The sequence below is a fragment of the Carassius gibelio genome, chromosome B14, assembly GCF_023724105.1.
Source record: "Carassius gibelio isolate Cgi1373 ecotype wild population from Czech Republic chromosome B14, carGib1.2-hapl.c, whole genome shotgun sequence".
Lineage (NCBI taxonomy): Eukaryota > Metazoa > Chordata > Actinopteri > Cypriniformes > Cyprinidae > Carassius > Carassius gibelio.
Window position 1 is genome coordinate 14,881,380 of NC_068409.1, and position 16,448 is coordinate 14,897,827.

Consider the following 16,448-nt stretch of genomic DNA (forward strand, 5'->3'; position numbering starts at 1 on the left):
GAAAGAAAAAAAATGGCATGCAGAATGACTTGTAGTCAAACAGGTTTCAGTTTGTTTTATTGTTTGTTCAGAAGGACAGATGAAATTTCAGTTGAATTTATATATAAAATAAATAAATAAATAAATAAATACAGAAGCTTTTACTTATATACATAATAATTAAAATGTGTCCTTTAAAATATTATACACACCTATAAATATTTTGTAAGAACTTAACAAATGTGAAAAGATATGTCCGTTTGAGCAGAGATCTCTGCTAGACTTATATGCGTCTATTTAAGGTCGATGAAACGAATGTCCATAATGAGCAGAGTGTGTCGCGGCAGGGGTCTGGGCGCTGGTGAGAGTACAGTCATCACCTGAGTTTGTGTGTCCACCGCTGTCACAACTACGAAGCCACACACAGGACTCTCTAAAATCCCCCTGCTCTGTCCTGCACCCACCTCGGCATCATCATCCACTGAACTCACACTGAGCACATGGTGGGTTAAATCCCTGCCAGGGCTGACTGGGACGAGTTTGAGCTGGGTGTCATCCTGGGACATACCCAGAGGGAGACAGGAGTCTGGAATTGAGGGTGCACCGATCTTGTAAATACGCACATCTGAAAAGCGCACATCAAAAGCATGAGGATAAAAGGAAGATCCACGGAAGCCGTAGAAGTATTCCCGGATCTTTTCATCCCGTGACTCTCGGCGGCAGTCCTTGGAGTGCTCCACCACGCCAGACTTTGGCAGGAGGACGACACGTACGAAGTGTGCAGGTCACGTTTAAGCTCATTATAGAGACGCTCCTGGTCCAGGACTATAACAACATCCACCTGGAAAGCTGAGGCGCAGTGGACCAGAGCCTGGTAGCCTGAACCTTTGACCCAGCCACAGGTGTTGATTATACAGCCACCCACACTAGCCTTGCGGTTCACCTCACAGCGCTGAGAAAACACTTCTGCAAGACTGGAAGTCAGCTACACACCCAAAGAGAATAGAAGAGACTCATTATTACACATTTTATCAATATGTCTGGATGATTCATACTGAACCAATTAAAGTCAACATGAAACAGCATTCACAACCCAGTTTACATCTGTAATCTAACATACACAAATTTCTTAGGCTCAGCAAGGCTGCATAATTGTAAAAAAACAAAACAAAAAAAACAAACAGTGAAGTATTATTACAAATTAAAATGACTAATAATAAATATTTATTCATGTGATGCCAAAGCTGTATTTTTAGCAGTAATTACTATAATGTTTCAGAATCATTCTTACATGATAATACAGTTCTCAAGAAATGTATTAGCAATGTCAATGTTGAAAACAGTTATGCTGCATAATATTTTAGGGAAAACTATGATGCAGTTTTTATTTTCAGGATTATTTGAACTATTGGATTATTAAAAAAAAAGCAACATTTATTTGAAATTATTATTATAAATTATTTTATTTTAGCGCAGCAGTGTTAGTCTTTAGTGTCGATTTTGATCAATTTAATTCATCTTTGCAGAATAAAAGTATTATTTCGTAAAAATTAAAAATTAGGAAAAGCACAAAAGCTGCACAAAATATTGAAGGTTTGACCAAAAAAAAAAAAAAAAAAAAATCACACTAAAAAAAACAACAACAACAAAACAATAGAAATGGTAATATTAAAAAAGTTACTAATGTTTTATTATGCATGAATACTGAAAGTCCATTTCATTTTTTTTAAATTTAGAATGACATGCACTGATGGACCAAGAATATACATGAAGTGTAAACACTTTCACTCTAGTAATACCAATACCATCGGTGTCATGTCATCATGCAACTGGTGAGTATTACTTCTTCAGTTCCTGCTACATAAAGTGACTTTATTGTTTTAGTGTTAACAATTGCAGAAGAACAAGACATTAGAGCTGCATTAAGAAAAGATTAATGCATCTGCTCCTACTTATTGATTAAACAGTGCCAGGATAGTTTGGAACTTTCAATTTTGTGCCAAGCTCAATCTGTTCAAATAATTTATAGGCCAAAGCTCAGTTTATCATTGAAGTGTAAAGCCAACACTCCCTTAAGCGCAATTTTGTCATTACCTTGTTGTAAAGTTTGATGTTTGTTCCTGGTGTGGTAGAGCCAAAGTGAAAGACAAGCGGAGCCTGCACAGAGAAACCTTCTTCTACATCAGCAGGACGCTCGATGCACAGAGCTGACATAGTTCCAGGCACAGAGACCTATAGACCAGAACAATTAAACATGCATATAACGCATCATGGCTCACAAGCCTGTAATGTTTAGCCGATGTTGCATTGATCATCCAGGCCTAATTTACTTACGCTACTCTGGCCGACATCCAGTTCGACCAGCGTAGGCCTTCGGCCCAGTCGCACAGCATAGTTCAGCAACACTCGACATACTGTTGACTTTCCCACATCAGTTGGTCCAACAACCATTACCTACGACAACAAAACATGTTTAATTTGTTATATTAAATATACATTACTGTTCAAAAGTTCATAAGGAGTTTGTAAAATATTTTTAATGTTTAATTTATTATCTTACACTCACCATGGCTATATTTATATTATATTATTATGATATTTTTTTTTATTCCTGTGAGGGCAAAGCTGAATTTTACAAGCCATTACTCCAGTCTTCAGTGTCACATCCTTGAGAAATCATCCTAAATACTCTGATTTGTTGCTGGAGTGTTTTTTGTGTGTGTGTCTTCAAAACAGTTGTGCTTAATATTTTTGTAGAAAGTGTGATTTTTTTTTTACGATTATTTAATGAATAAAATGTTAAGAGAACAGCATTTATTTCAAATGGTTATATTTTATAACTTTAAAAATATATTTTTACTGTAATTTTTTGTTCAATTGAATGCATAGTTGTTATAGCTAAGTAAAAGTTTTTTTTTGTTTGAATTGATTTAGCATTCCATGCCATTATATACATCCACTGTCACTGTTAACCTCCCTCACCTCCGTCTTGCCTGACAGAGACACACTGCAGCCTTGCCAGGTGAACACAGCAATCTTAGAGCCTGGCCCAAAAGTGTACCTCTTATTTCGGTTCAATTCGGATCCGAACACCTCTGCCAGACCGGACAACAGCTCGAGCTGGACTCGTTCTCCTGCTTCGACCTCAAAACGCAGTTCTGTCTCTTTCTCCAGGTCAAACCGCGTACCTGAGGTGCCAGTGGTGCCCGACGAGCTCATGCCCTCCTCCGCTGACTTTTCTGAAGCTTCTGCAGTCATGGCTGTGATAGACAGAGAACTAGGATGTTCAGAAACGGGAATATAGATAGGTACTTGTATTCTTTAAGATGAGAAAATAATAAATTATGTACTTTACCTGTTTTAATTCGCTCCCTTTGTAATTTACCTCGGCAAATAACTGTTACCGTGTTTTATTTAGATGACCGGTGTGTTAAATAAGTTCAGATAATATTATCTTGTTGACGTTGGCCTGCTTAATATATAATTGGAGGTCGGACGTTGCAAATAATATTATTAAATATACCATAACATGCCTAGAAATTTAAACTAAGTTATGCCCTTTTATATGGGAAATTATTCCTCCTTTCTTCACACAGTAGTAATGCTGTCGTCGTGTCGCGTGTAGATGATGTCATGTAGGGGTTCACCAATGACCAACAAGATCTATGGTTTTGACTCTGAAGTTGTATCTGTGATTATTTTAACTATATAACAGCGATTACAAAATGTATGTGCTGTTTTGACGTTTTTATTACTGAGTTTTCCCCCTGTCTGTGTTTTTGTTTAAAAGATTAGTTTAATGATCTGGTACAGATTACAGACAAGAATCTTTCCACACCAAAAGGTGGCAGTGTTTTGTCTCACTTTTTTTCTTTTAATAAAACCCGCCAAACTCTCTTCACGTCATGTGTTGCAGAAATGGCGACTCGAGCCAAATCAGGTGCGTTGCACGTTTGGAAACTTTTGTGTAGTACTCTATAACGGAACGAGTTTCTGTTAACTAAGTTAGTTATTATTAAATATCCTCAGTAGCCTTATATATAAATATGTTGCATTATGAGTTTTCGTATTTGTTCCGTTATGTGTCTTCAGTGGGAGTCAAGCTGCTTGTTTATGGTCATGCCTTTCAGTTTGTGATTTATACATTTCAAATTAGGAGGCTATGTCTTTTATAAAATCCTTGAAATGCAAAAACAACCAAATAAATACCCTCTCCCCCTGGTTATATATCATCCTATATATGCAAAACTACAACTCTGATGCACTTTAATATGCAGGTCGTGGTAGGAAACGGAAGAGTGACGTGGATGCAGAAGCAGCTGCAGTGGTGGAGAAGAAAGAAAAACTTGATGGAGATGACAAAAAAGATGAAGAAATGGGACAAAGGATCGTCATTGAGCATTGGTGAGGACACACTGAAAATGTGTTCATGCACGGTTTGTTTAACAATTTTTGTGAATTATTTAGATTTTTTTTATAACAACAACATTTAAAGAGGTAAAAATGTAGTTACATAAATATGAGACTCACTTATAATTGAATCATTTTACAGCAAAAGCTGACGGGTCTATGGGCGGAATGCTGAAGGTGTGCGTGAGGCACTTGCAGCTTCGCACCCTGAACTTTGTGTGGTGCTCAATCCTCAGAAACCTCGGAGGAACAGCTTTGAGATCATGCTGATGGAGGGAGACAAAGGTTAGACTGCCATGGAAAGAAACCCAACCGAGTAACACGATTCAATTTATGGTTGTCTGAAGAATTATTTATGTATACTGCTTCTGTATTTCTTTCTCTTGAGCAGAGGTTGTTTTGTGGTCTGGCATTAAGAAGGGTCCACCACGCAAACTAAAGTTTCCCGATCCCGCTGAAGTGGTTTCTGCTCTGAAGGAAGCGTTGAAGAGCTAGTAGAGGTTATAAGGAGACGGGTGAGTCTGTTGTTCCTTAACTTATAGGCTAATAGCTTTGTAAATGGCAGTAAAATTAATCTTCCTAATTATTTTCTCCCTCTAGTCAGTCATCTTTGTTCCTGGACACTGGATGCATAATGATGTAAATGGACTAATGGGAAAATGTCCCCGTCTGTTTTCTGATGATCAGCTCTGTTGTTCCAGACCGGATATTTGATCTCGCCTTGTTTCTTCTGTTAAACTCTCCAAGTGTTTTTCATGTTCTTTTCTGACATGATTACTTTTACATTTCTAGTTCCTGTCTCTGTACTCGCTGTTAATGTTTGGTTAATCACTTTTATACTGTTTATGTGCATTATTATGATGCTTAGTCAAAAATAAAGTCTAGAGTATAGTTACATGTTGTGGCTAAAGTTTTTATCAATTCAAACAGATTTGTGGTCTGTCTGCCTCTCTCTTTATTTATATATTTATATAGAATCACCACTGTGCCTTTTAGTAATTTTACTTTCAAAATGCATTTGCTTTTTGTGCGGATTTCTCAATGTTTTTGCTAGGCTGGTTATAAAATCAAAGTATAGAAACAGGTCAGTATTGTACCTTGGTGTGACCGTAGTCTTAATAGCACATAAATTATGACTTCAATATTAAGTTAAGCCTAAAACAAGACTTTCCAAATTTACCATTTTGCCTCATCTAATATTAAGCTACGTCATTTGCCCAGTATGTTATGGTATCCTTTAGTTTTGCATATTTTAATTTTATAGGCTGTAACCAATACAATTTCAGCATTATGATTTCCTAAACATGTGCTTTAAAGAGGAATGTATATCAAAACCTTAACACCTCAATAACAGTTGAAAGAAAACTTTATTGTCAAAGCAAGAGGTTGTCTGCTGTAAGCAGTAAGTGCTGTGTGTTAAGATTTAACTGATAGCATTATGCTTTGTACACTTTGTATGACTAATAGCATTATGCTTCCAAAAGCTTTTCTCTGAATAGAGCTGGAATAGAAACGGCAGCCTTATATCAGGCCATAAATCCATACTCTTTATCCAAAGGTGGTGCTGTTCCAAGCCACATTGGCTGCATCCATATCAACAAAGTTTATATAGATCCTGAAAAACAATACAAGGTTTTACTTAAATAGACATTTGACACACACAAAACATAATATGAAGAGTATATCTTAATATGTATGCATGCATATGCATATTAACAACTAAAATATAATTCAAAATTGATTTGCGAACTGAAACTTAATTGGTAAAAAATATTCTGGTAAATGCAAAACAATGTAGCCAGGTGTAATGTATGGGTTAACCTGTCGGGTGAAATCCCAAGGTGTTTGTTGAGCAGGCCCATAAGAAGTTTGGAATATTTCTTATTTTGTGCCCCCCCAATCTTTCCAATGCTGGTGAGAGAGCAGAGTGCGCATGGATCTCCTTTGCCCCCAAACATCATCATCTGATCTGGGTTGATGTGTATGGCTATGTACTGTCACAAAGAAATACAAAGAGACTCACACAAGGGTCCATAATTAAATTTATGCATTTAGCAGATGCTTTTATCCAAAGCGACTTACAGTGTATTCAGGCTATCAATTTTTACCTATCATGTGTTCCCGGAGAATCAAACCCCCAACCTTGTGCTTGATAGCGCAGTGCTCTACCAATTTAGCTACAGGAGCACAATTACAATTAATCTGAACAGGATTTTTATTTAGATTTATTCACAAATCTGACCGAGTTGTTCTGAGTGCCTTCTAGAGTCAACTAACAGACCCATTTTCACACTAAAAATTATTTCAGTATGGTGTAATGGAAGTGCAGATTTGGTTTATTACAGGGTTCCTCCAATCATGTCACGGAGGGCCAATGCTCTGCAGAGTTCAGCTCCAACACTGATCAAACCTACCTACCTGTGAATTTCTTTGGATCCTAAAGACATTGATTAGCATGCTCGGTATGTTTGATTAGGGTAAGAGCTAAACTATACTGGAAAGTGGATCTCGTGGGCCAGATTTGAGAATACCTGGTTTATTATAAGCTTCCAAATGACTTGTTTTTTTTTATGAATCAACACGGCTCCAAAACACTGAACTGAAATACACATTACTGTAATACTTAATAAAATGCAAAGGGTGCCAGCAAATTGATTTTTTTGAACGTTTTAGACTCAAATATAATGTCACACGTGTGATCTGGGATAACGCGGTCACGTAATTGCGTCATGACGTAAAGGAATCACTGAATCGTTTTTGAACTGGTCTGTGGTTGAAAAGCATGTTTCACGGAAATGAGTCTGTCTTCCCAGCACTATTAAGCTTAAACCGAGACAAATAATAATGATGATGTATATTTGCTGCCTAGATCTCTTTACGTTTAAGACAATGAAAAATCCAAACTTAAGCTACAGCTAAAAGGATAACTGTAGATTAAGTCTCATGTATGAATCATTAAACTGAGATTAATAATTTACGGTTTCATTTCCATATTCTATGCAGACTAATATAAAAAGTCATACGATTTGTAGTAAATGTGAGAGATGCAGTGTGCTCACCTGCGCGGGTTTCCCCATCGCTTTGGCGAGCTCCTGCGTGGCCTCCGAGAGCAGCTCAGCAGGAACCGCGTCCTTAGACACGTTTGTGTTCACCACGAACATCGGCATGACTGCAACGGAGAAGATCGCTCTTACTGTAAAACAGCGTAAACTGGAAGGATCAGACGTGAGCTCGGGTTGAATAAGGTAAGTAACGGCGGTGCCACTGTGCCAGTACTACTTCTATGCTACCGTAAAACACCATATGACAGTACAGCCCTGTTAGCAGACCACAGTTGCTCGGCTTGAGGCAGAAGCATTGCACAACCAGAGACCGTTCCCAGAGCCTTAAATATATATATATATATATATATATATATATATATATATATATATATATATATATATATATATATATATATATATATATATATATAATCTACCAGCAGGGTAGCCAAAGCTAGCTAGGCAAACCTTTTGTAAGTCTACTTTTACGGTAATTACGGTATCTCTGCGCATGCGCAGAAAGCGACATCCGGAAATAATATTGTAGGCGAGAATTAAAACCTCTTGAGTTGAGAGGGGTGGTCGCGACTCGGAAAAAACTGTGCCGCTATTAGCGCATAAACACTCCGAAAACATGAGCACGGAGCATTTTTAGCCGTCGACTAGATTTATGCAGTAATCTAGAGTGGAATTTCATCTTTTAAGGGTTTGATTTGTGTGATCGCGAGCGATAGAGGAACAGGGTTCATTCCATTGGCTTTGTACAAAGTTGGGTTACTTCGGGTGACAGCCGTTGCCATAGTTGATGTCAGGTTATAACCATATGCGCAATAAAATTATGTTTTGTTATTGCACAGCGGATGCGTAAAACCATGAAGTGTGTCTGGTGTTGATATATGGCGTAACATAGTGTTATCGGGGACAACTTTATGTATTATTTGTGCGACTGAAAACTAGTGAAACCATGGCGGAATCGGTCAAGACCTTTCAAGCGCACCTGACTGCTGTCATGGACAGTTTGGTCCGCGCATCAGTGTGCGAGATCACCAAACTCTTCCAGGACACAGTGAACGACTACCTGGTGGAAATCTCGCTGAACAGAAAAGAGAACGAAGCGTTGAAATTGAGACTGAGGCTGACTGAGAATAAACTGAGAAACGAGCGCAAATATGGCATGGGCTGGGCGGCCAGTCGGCGCGCGGCTGGTCTGCTCGGCGCGGACGATACGGTGCGCAAAGCGCGCAGAACGGATCTCCAAAGTAAGCGCACTCTCCAACTTGCATTCAGTGTATGACGCTGTTATTTTATCGTGCATTTTTCCTGCCTTTGAGTGGGAAACCATAATGGCGACCTGCTCCTCAGTTCTCAGGTTTCTTTTTCCTTCCTCTCCTCCTCTTTTGCATTCCTCCCTCCCCCTCCTGTTCTCCTCTCTCCTCTCCCCCCCTCCCATTTTTCTCTCTCAGGAGGCAAGCAGGGGAAGGAGTGGAGTGCTGATGCGTGGGAGGAGGGGACTGGAGGAGTGAGAGATGACAGGAGGGACATGTTCCGTGTCCATCTGCCAACTGGAGGAGGTGGAGGTGGGGAGGAGGAGGAGGAAAGGATCTGCGTCTCTGGGGAGAGGAATGAGGTGGCCAGCATTAAAGAAGAGGTGAGTAGCCAATCGGATGTGAGGAAACAGCTGCAGGGAGCAGAGGGGAGAGAGGAGATGCAGAAGGGCTACGGACAGGAGAAGGACCTGAAAAGAAAAAACCCTTTATGCAAAAGCAAACTGATTTGAAAGTATATTTTGGTAGATCAAACATCAAACATTACAACTCAAGTGTTATATCAATTACAATTCACTTTTTTTCACTCTTTCCCTCTATATTGACATTATGATATATAAAAGGATTGTTCACCCAAAATTAAAAATGTCATCATTCATCCACCCTCAAGTTGTTCCATACCGGTGCAAATGCCTTTTTTCTGCTGAACACTGAAGAAAATAATTTAAAGAATGTGGGTAACCAATCATTTGATAGTAAAAAACAGTAGACATCTATGGCTACCATCAACTGTTTGATTACCTACATTCTTCAAAATATATTCTTCAACAACATCTAGAGGGTGAATAATTGATGACAGGTGAATTGATTTTCATTTTTGGGTGAACTATACCTTTAAGAGTATTTCATAAAATACGCATGTCCTTGTTGACTTGTAATACTGTAAGAATACATTTACTTCTAATTTCAACACTTTTATGGTGATCAGATCACAAGTGGACAGTGTTCATTACCAGTGTAAACCAGGTCAATGCATTTTATAATTTAGTTGCTCAAATCACAATTAGTCAAAAACACATAAGTTTGCATCACTAAAGAACTACCTGCTTACTTGTCAATCAAAATAAACCCCTTTATTGCATTAAAAAAAGTTTAGATTTTATAAAAACAGCACATATGTAACATAAGGTTACGATCACCTCAGGTCTGCCTAAAATGTTTATGTGTTTTAAAATAAATATTTTAATGTTAGCAAGGAGAATTTATTTTACACCTTATGTTCTCGTTCTTTCTGCTTCTGTGGGCTGATGGATAAAGGTGGAAGGCTACAGATCAGACTCCCTGAGGCTGTTGCAAGAGGCTCTTCAGATGAACCAAACTGAAAGCAGCCCTCCCTCCCCCGGTCCCACCCACGGTGAGCACTGCAGTGCTTTGTTCAGGAAAACAGCTAATCATTTCTTTGTGATTGTGAGCATCAACAGTTAAAGGAATAGTTAACTTAAAGAGCATAATTCTGTCATTAGTTCCTCAACTTTGTGTTGTTTTTTTCAGTGAAACGCAAGGAGAATTTTTGAAAACTGTACTCAGTTTTTCATACATATACAGTACATTGGACCCACGACTGTCAAGTTCCAAAAGAGGTGACTAGTTTTACATTAAAGGAATAGTTCACACACAAATGAAAATTGTTATTCACTCACCATCACATCGTTCCAAACCTGTGTGACTTTTCTTCTGTGGAACATGAAAGAAGATATTGTGAACAATGTTGAAGTCAGTGGGAACTGAAACCATTTGCTTACTAACATTATTAAAAATGTCTTTGAAGTTCTGCAAAAAAAAAAAAAAGAGTAACCAGTTTGGAAGGGTTGATGAATTAAAGGGGGGGTGAAATGCTCGTTTTCACTCAATATCATGTTAATCTTGAGTACCTATAGAGTAGTACTGCATCCTTCATAACTCCAAAAAGTATTTAGTTTTATTATATTCATAAGAGAAAGATAGTCTGTACCGATTTTTCCCGGAAAAACACGAGCGCCTGGAGGCGTGACGTGTGGGCGGAGCTAAAGAATCACGAGCGCGAGTTGCGTTGACAGCGTTTGGAAGCTGTGACAGCTGTGAAGGCTGAAACTGAACAAGAGCAGCAGCAGCAAGGACTCGCTCCGAGCGGGGCTCGAACCCGGGTCTCCGATGGGAGGCGGACGCACTAACAAGGAGGCAGAGATATTTTAAGCAGTTTTACTCACCGCCTGTGGTTCCAACACACAATCGTGACCCTTTTTCGTTGGGATTGCATCATCCTTAAGAAATAAACGATACGCAAATCCGTCGTCAAACTGGGCTTTGTTTGTAAAACAAGCATTTTAGAAATGCAGGGAACAAACACAAACACTTGCACAACTCCGTTGATGCTCTGTAAAATTAAACTCCATCCACTGGTCCCTTAATGCTGTTTTTTCTTTGGTAATCTGTGCAGGGTTGTCTTGCCCTGGCAACCAAAAACACACTTCTTTTGTGACATTTCGCGACGCTCTCGCTCTGATCAGTGAAATCTGTTGTGCTCTCAGTGCTCTGCTATACGGGAGCGCGCGCTCTTCCGGGAGAAGTGCCTCAGGACCCATATAAGGAAATTCCGCTCCATCTAACGTCACACAGAGCCATACTCGAAAAAAACTTTCCGAAACTTGTGACAAACCGGAAGGAGTATTTTTGGAACAGAAATACTCCTTCAAACGTACAACTTAATTTTTGAAACTTTGTCCATGTTTAGCATGGGAATCCAACTCTTTAACAGTGTAAAAAAACTCTGTATGCATGAAATAGCATTTCACCCCCCCTTTAAGTTTTCGTTTTGCACACAAAGCCATTGTATTGATACTGTTCTTGTATGTTTTTGGGAGCTTGACAGCTGTGGCCTCTATGAACTGCTAATGTAAAACAAAAGTGTGTAATTTCAGCTTTGCGCACCAATAAATTACATTTTGAAAAATCTTCCAAGCAGAAAGCTGTAGTAATGATATTTCACAATATTAATGTTTTTACTGTATATCTGAACAAATAAATCCAGCCTTGGTGAACTTAAGAGACTTCTAAGCATTTCTAGCATTTTAATTGTAAGGTAAAAATTAAGTTCTTTTATCTGATGTCTAATTACTGTTTGCAGGAGAAATGGGCCCTGCTTCTGCTGGTCCTGAATCCGCTGCTGCTGAGGTGTGGGAGGAGCAGCCGGCCTTGTCAGAGGAGCCAGTGACCGGTGGAGACGAGCTCAGCGGACTTGAGACGGCCCTCAAGGCGGAGCGTGAACGTGAGGAGGCGGAGTCTGGCCTGGGTAGCCCGTCTCAGGAGACGTGTGGATCTGAAGGTGTGGCATTCATCGGACTAGACGGTTTATGTAGCTCTCAGCAGGCAATGTCGTCCTCGTCACATAGAGCAGACCCTGCTGAACTACAACTCCCATCAGCCCCTGCAAACAAGGAAGAGGAGTCAGGAGGAGAGAGCGGGGACATGCTGCACTTCTGCACACGCTGCGGCAGCGGCTTCAGTTCCACATCTGACCTCATGAAACACTCTTGCCCTGCAGTCGAGGAGCAGCCCTATCAGTGCTCCGTGTGCGGGAGAGCATTCAGCCACGCCTGGAGCCTTAAGAGCCACGAATGCATCCAGGCGGGCGAGCAGCTGCACCACTGTGAACTCTGCGGCAAACGCTTCACGCACTCACGGTCCCTCGAGCGCCATCAGCTGGTTCACACAGGAGAGCGGCCCCACAGGTGTCCGCAGTGCGGCCGCAGCTTCAGTCGTCTCGGGAACCTGGAGAGGCACCAGCGCATCCACACTGGTGAAAGACCGTATGAGTGCGGCACATGTGGGAAACGTTTCAGTCGAGTGGAATACCTCAAACGACATCAGCACACCCACATTAGCGATATGATGATGAAACTCCCACCGCTGCGAAACTCTCACCACTGCTCTCAGTGCAACCAAACATTCAGTGATCCTGAGCAGTTCAAGCAGCATCAATGTCCATACAACACATAATGTTATTCAGTGTTCATGAGAATCTCCTAGACCCTAACTAGAACCCACAGCACTCGAAAGACCTCATTCTTCATAATTCTTAACTTTTTGTATTTTCTTTTAGCATCTCACCACATGCTTTTGCCTTCAATGAACCCAAAATCACTGACTTGCACCAAGAACTTCAAAGCAATGCCCATGCTGTGCAATATTTTAAAGTGAAATTTAATATTTATTATTATTATTTAGAAATGGTCTACTCATTATTCACAGTGAATATATATAAATCACCTCCGTTTCAATTCCAACAGTTTATCAACGCAGGTAACTCTATTTTTGTTATGCCAGGCTCCTTTATAACAGGCTGTGAATTTTTTTTTTTTTTTGAGAGCAAAGACATTTACAGAAGCTTGTTGTTTTTAATAAATGACAAATACTTATTCATGCATTCTTTTTCCTCTCATAGTGTTGTTTTCACTCATTTTTTTAATTCAAAAAAGAAGTGAGATATAAGTTGTCATGAGAATTGCCTTTTTGTCTTGTTGTTTTCAATTTACTCAGTGATTACATTCTGTGTTGTAACATTAATAAATCCCTTCCAGATGCATACTCTTATAGCTTGTCTTTATACCTTTGTATGTTTATTTGTTTGTTCATGATAAACTTAAGTTTAAAATTATATTTATAATATCATAATTTGGATCTATGCTGTAAGTTATTATCATGCAGAGATAATGGAATATTTGCAAGAAATATGAATAAATGAAATAAAATACAGATGAAAGGCGTTTGTAAAAGCTTATTGATATTTTATGTTAGTGGATTTTATGTTGTTAGCTCTACCAGTACGCTCTAAAAACTAAGGATTGTCTTCAATTCTGTTCCGACTGATTAAAAAAAAGAAATTGAACAAACCGTTCAGTCTAATTCAGAGGTGCTCGCGATGATTTTTAGAAAACGCAGCTCCAAACTTGTTGCGCACCAGTACAGCTTTTTCATTGAAAGAATACAAACTTGACAACTAAATAAATAAAAATAATAATCAGACGAATAAACAAACAGAAATAAGTGGTCAAATCCAGTACAAAAAGTGTCGAGTGTTTTCATAGCTTTCTTTTTATATTTTACTGAGGTCATATATTCAAGTAATTTTACATTTCAAGTTCACTTTTAATTATATTCCTAGCTTATGAATATAATTCAATGTGTAATAAAACATACATTTCTTTTGTGGGATCTAAAGGGTTAATGCACAATCCATGACGTCAGACTAGAGAAGACGTCTCTTTAGAGTGGGACATCTTCTGCCGGTGTTCTGTGGTCTGATTTCTCATTGCAGAGGTTTGGATGCTTTTTATACGATTTATTTTTATTTAATGGATTTATACATGTATAATTTAAAGCGAAGGACACGAACTGTGCTTCAGCTGGGAGTGTAATGGGCAGTGTATTGGTTTGTTTACCTCATCAGCTGTGTCAGCTAACCGCAGCTGAACTGAGTAACGTTAACGTTAGCATCTGTTTAAAGATAAGATATGAAACTATTTCGCACTTTATTCTGCTTACTTTGACTTAGGCCAGCTACAAATTTACGTAATACTGTCATGTTATATAAGATATACAATCACAGTGCACAGTAACAGTTACAATGAGCATTCTATCCAGTCAAAAGTGTAGCCCCCAGCATTGCAGCACCAATGAAGACTCCACATTATGAATGGAAACCTCTCTGCAAACTCCCGGTCTGTGTCTTTACAGTTTCCATCAGGCCTTGCCCTGATCCCGAAGTGTGTTCACAAGAGTCGCAGCCCTGCATTTCAAACCAGAAGACGAGTATTTCGCCATGAACTCTGACATGGATGGTGAGACACTGGAATCTGCAGCACACAGCACATCTGCAGATTGTCTTTGTGAAACTGACAGTTGATAAGTAACGTTACAGACTGATTCAAAAATACATTATTTAACATAATAGATAACTTGTGGAGACCCCCCCCCCCCCTCCTTCCGAAAGCAAGTTTTAAATACATAATATTTTGCAATGTACAGCATTAATAGTGAAATAGAAATAGTTGTGTATGATCACCCTCAAATTGTTTTATTTTATATTCCATGGTGATTAAATGCCAAGTATAGCTAACCACTTTGCTATGTTCGATGAACAGGCAACAACAAAAAGGCAAAACCAAAATAAATGTATAATGTCTTGTTATCTGAACACACGCCTTTTCCAACATTAGTCATTACTTTCTTTCTTATTAATAATAAGCGTTAAGGACTTTTTCAGTAACTCTGAGATTGCACAGTGTGTAACTCTTAAGTTCATCTTCCAGGTGACATTGAAAACCAGGTGGAGTTAGAGGAGAAGACCAGACTTATAAACCAGGTCCTTGAGTTGCAAAATACTCTTGAGGGTAAGTAACCCATGCTGCATGTTTTGTCACATAATGTTAACTTATGCTGGGTTCTTTAACCTTTTATTATATTATATACTAAGCATTCATTTCTGTCTTTCTCTTTCTTGCTTTGACAGATCTCTCAGCTCGGGTGGACGCAGTAAAAGAAGAAAATCTGAAGTTAAAATCAGAGAATCAGGTTCTTGGGCAGTACATTGAGAACCTCATGTCGGCATCTAGCGTGTTTCAGACCACTGACTCCAAGAGCAAACGGAAGTGAGAGGGCATCCTCTCTCTCAGAATCCCTCGTGTAGACGCCATCCCCACGCAGATAAACCGTTGCTCATTTAAACGTTTTTGTTCCTTATGCCACTAAAATTATAAGTGTTTACATTTATTTTATTTATCAGTATTAATGTTCTTTAACGTTTCATCTTCAATTTTATTAAACATATTACATACCAAATCATTTTAGAAAGATATTAACTTGTTAAACTAAAGGCCCGTTCACACCAAGCACGATAACTATATAGATAACGATAAAGATATAGTTCTAAAAATCGTTCTCAATATTAAAAGATTAGCAGAGTCCACACTTCAATTATAACGATAAAGGCATAGAGAAACGGTATCGTTGGAATCATTTTCAGAATGATTTTTTTCCCAGCTGATGAACGATATAAATATTCACATCCAATCAGAATCCATCCTGATGTAACGAGCTCGAGGATTTAAAGCGGCAGTCGTACGTGCACTCAGAATAAACAGACGATATCGTTCGCTTGTGTGGACGCTAATATCGTTATCTTTATAGTTATCGTTCTTGGTGTGAACGGGGCCTTGTTTTTTTAATGTTCAGACAGGGTATGAAATTAATATTATTTGTAATATTTTAACAATTGTTTTGTCTCACTAAACAAATTGATAATTGATCAAATATGTATTTAATATTTTTGCTTTTTAGATGAGGGTAGGGCTGTGATGCCATGACAGTTGCAGTTTGTCTGTATCAGTACCGATTATACTCCTGTTGAGAGAGAATATTTCAGGGCATTCTGATCTGGGAATGAAATTTCGACCCTTTCCTTGGTGCTATCAACAGAAGGGAGTTCTCTGGCATGTGTCACATCTGTGCCTCTGAATATCTCAATGCATTTGTTGTGTTTGAATGTGTAGAATCTTACCATTGTGTGGCATCACAAATGCCAGGTTGAATTAAACAAATCTAATTTGCTGTGCTGCGAGTCAGTCTTTAGGCCCCTGTGGTGGTTTGCTTCTCTGGGATTCAAGTCTACACGTATTCCACCGGAGTTTGGAGGATTGCTCCAGCTGCTCTCGTG

General features: G+C 38.9%; 4 protein-coding genes and 1 pseudogene across 4 annotated transcripts; 3 read left to right on the plus strand and 2 right to left on the minus strand.

The window, feature by feature from the left end:
• Positions 1-40: 40 nt before the first annotated feature.
• Positions 41-3,186, minus strand: LOC127971714 (polyribonucleotide 5'-hydroxyl-kinase Clp1-like; annotated as a pseudogene).
• Positions 3,187-3,757: 571 nt separating this feature from the next.
• On the plus strand, positions 3,758-5,284 carry selenoh (selenoprotein H). Its single transcript, XM_052574923.1, has 5 exons — positions 3,758-3,919; positions 4,257-4,383; positions 4,532-4,674; positions 4,781-4,904; positions 4,990-5,284. Exons 1-4 carry the CDS (start codon positions 3,898-3,900, stop codon positions 4,882-4,884), a joined length of 396 nt encoding a protein of 131 aa, XP_052430883.1. The 5' UTR covers positions 3,758-3,897; the 3' UTR covers positions 4,885-4,904; positions 4,990-5,284.
• Positions 5,285-5,737: 453 nt separating this feature from the next.
• Positions 5,738-7,674, minus strand: LOC127971716 (macrophage migration inhibitory factor). Its single transcript, XM_052574924.1, has 3 exons — positions 7,449-7,674; positions 6,211-6,383; positions 5,738-6,004 (listed from the first exon to the last, which is right to left on the minus strand). Exons 1-3 carry the CDS (start codon positions 7,554-7,556, stop codon positions 5,938-5,940), a joined length of 348 nt encoding a protein of 115 aa, XP_052430884.1. The 5' UTR covers positions 7,557-7,674; the 3' UTR covers positions 5,738-5,937.
• Positions 7,675-7,987: 313 nt separating this feature from the next.
• LOC127971713 (zinc finger protein 2-like) lies at positions 7,988-13,466 on the plus strand. Its single transcript, XM_052574922.1, has 4 exons — positions 7,988-8,692; positions 8,897-9,081; positions 10,016-10,112; positions 11,862-13,466. Exons 1-4 carry the CDS (start codon positions 8,398-8,400, stop codon positions 12,731-12,733), a joined length of 1,449 nt encoding a protein of 482 aa, XP_052430882.1. The 5' UTR covers positions 7,988-8,397; the 3' UTR covers positions 12,734-13,466.
• A 496-nt stretch (positions 13,467-13,962) lies between these two features.
• Positions 13,963-16,342, plus strand: LOC127971666 (short coiled-coil protein B-like). Its single transcript, XM_052574850.1, has 4 exons — positions 13,963-14,053; positions 14,471-14,574; positions 15,046-15,126; positions 15,246-16,342. Exons 2-4 carry the CDS (start codon positions 14,556-14,558, stop codon positions 15,386-15,388), a joined length of 243 nt encoding a protein of 80 aa, XP_052430810.1. The 5' UTR covers positions 13,963-14,053; positions 14,471-14,555; the 3' UTR covers positions 15,389-16,342.
• Positions 16,343-16,448: the final 106 nt, after the last annotated feature.

Coding starts and splice junctions, on each gene's coding strand:
- LOC127971716 (XM_052574924.1), bottom strand. CDS start 7,556: ATGCCGATGTTCGTGGTGAACACAAACGTGTCTAAGGACGCGGTTCCT. Junction 6,384..7,448: donor CGATGGGGAAACCCGCGCAG/GTGAGCACACTG, acceptor TCTTTGTGACAG/TACATAGCCATACACATCAA. Junction 6,005..6,210: donor CTTGGGATTTCACCCGACAG/GTTAACCCATAC, acceptor ATTGTTTTTCAG/GATCTATATAAACTTTGTTG.
- LOC127971666 (XM_052574850.1), top strand. Junction 15,127..15,245: donor GTTGCAAAATACTCTTGAGG/GTAAGTAACCCA, acceptor TTGCTTTGACAG/ATCTCTCAGCTCGGGTGGAC.
- LOC127971713 (XM_052574922.1), top strand. CDS start 8,398: ATGGCGGAATCGGTCAAGACCTTTCAAGCGCACCTGACTGCTGTCATG. Junction 9,082..10,015: donor TGGCCAGCATTAAAGAAGAG/GTGAGTAGCCAA, acceptor TGATGGATAAAG/GTGGAAGGCTACAGATCAGA. Junction 10,113..11,861: donor CTCCCCCGGTCCCACCCACG/GTGAGCACTGCA, acceptor TACTGTTTGCAG/GAGAAATGGGCCCTGCTTCT.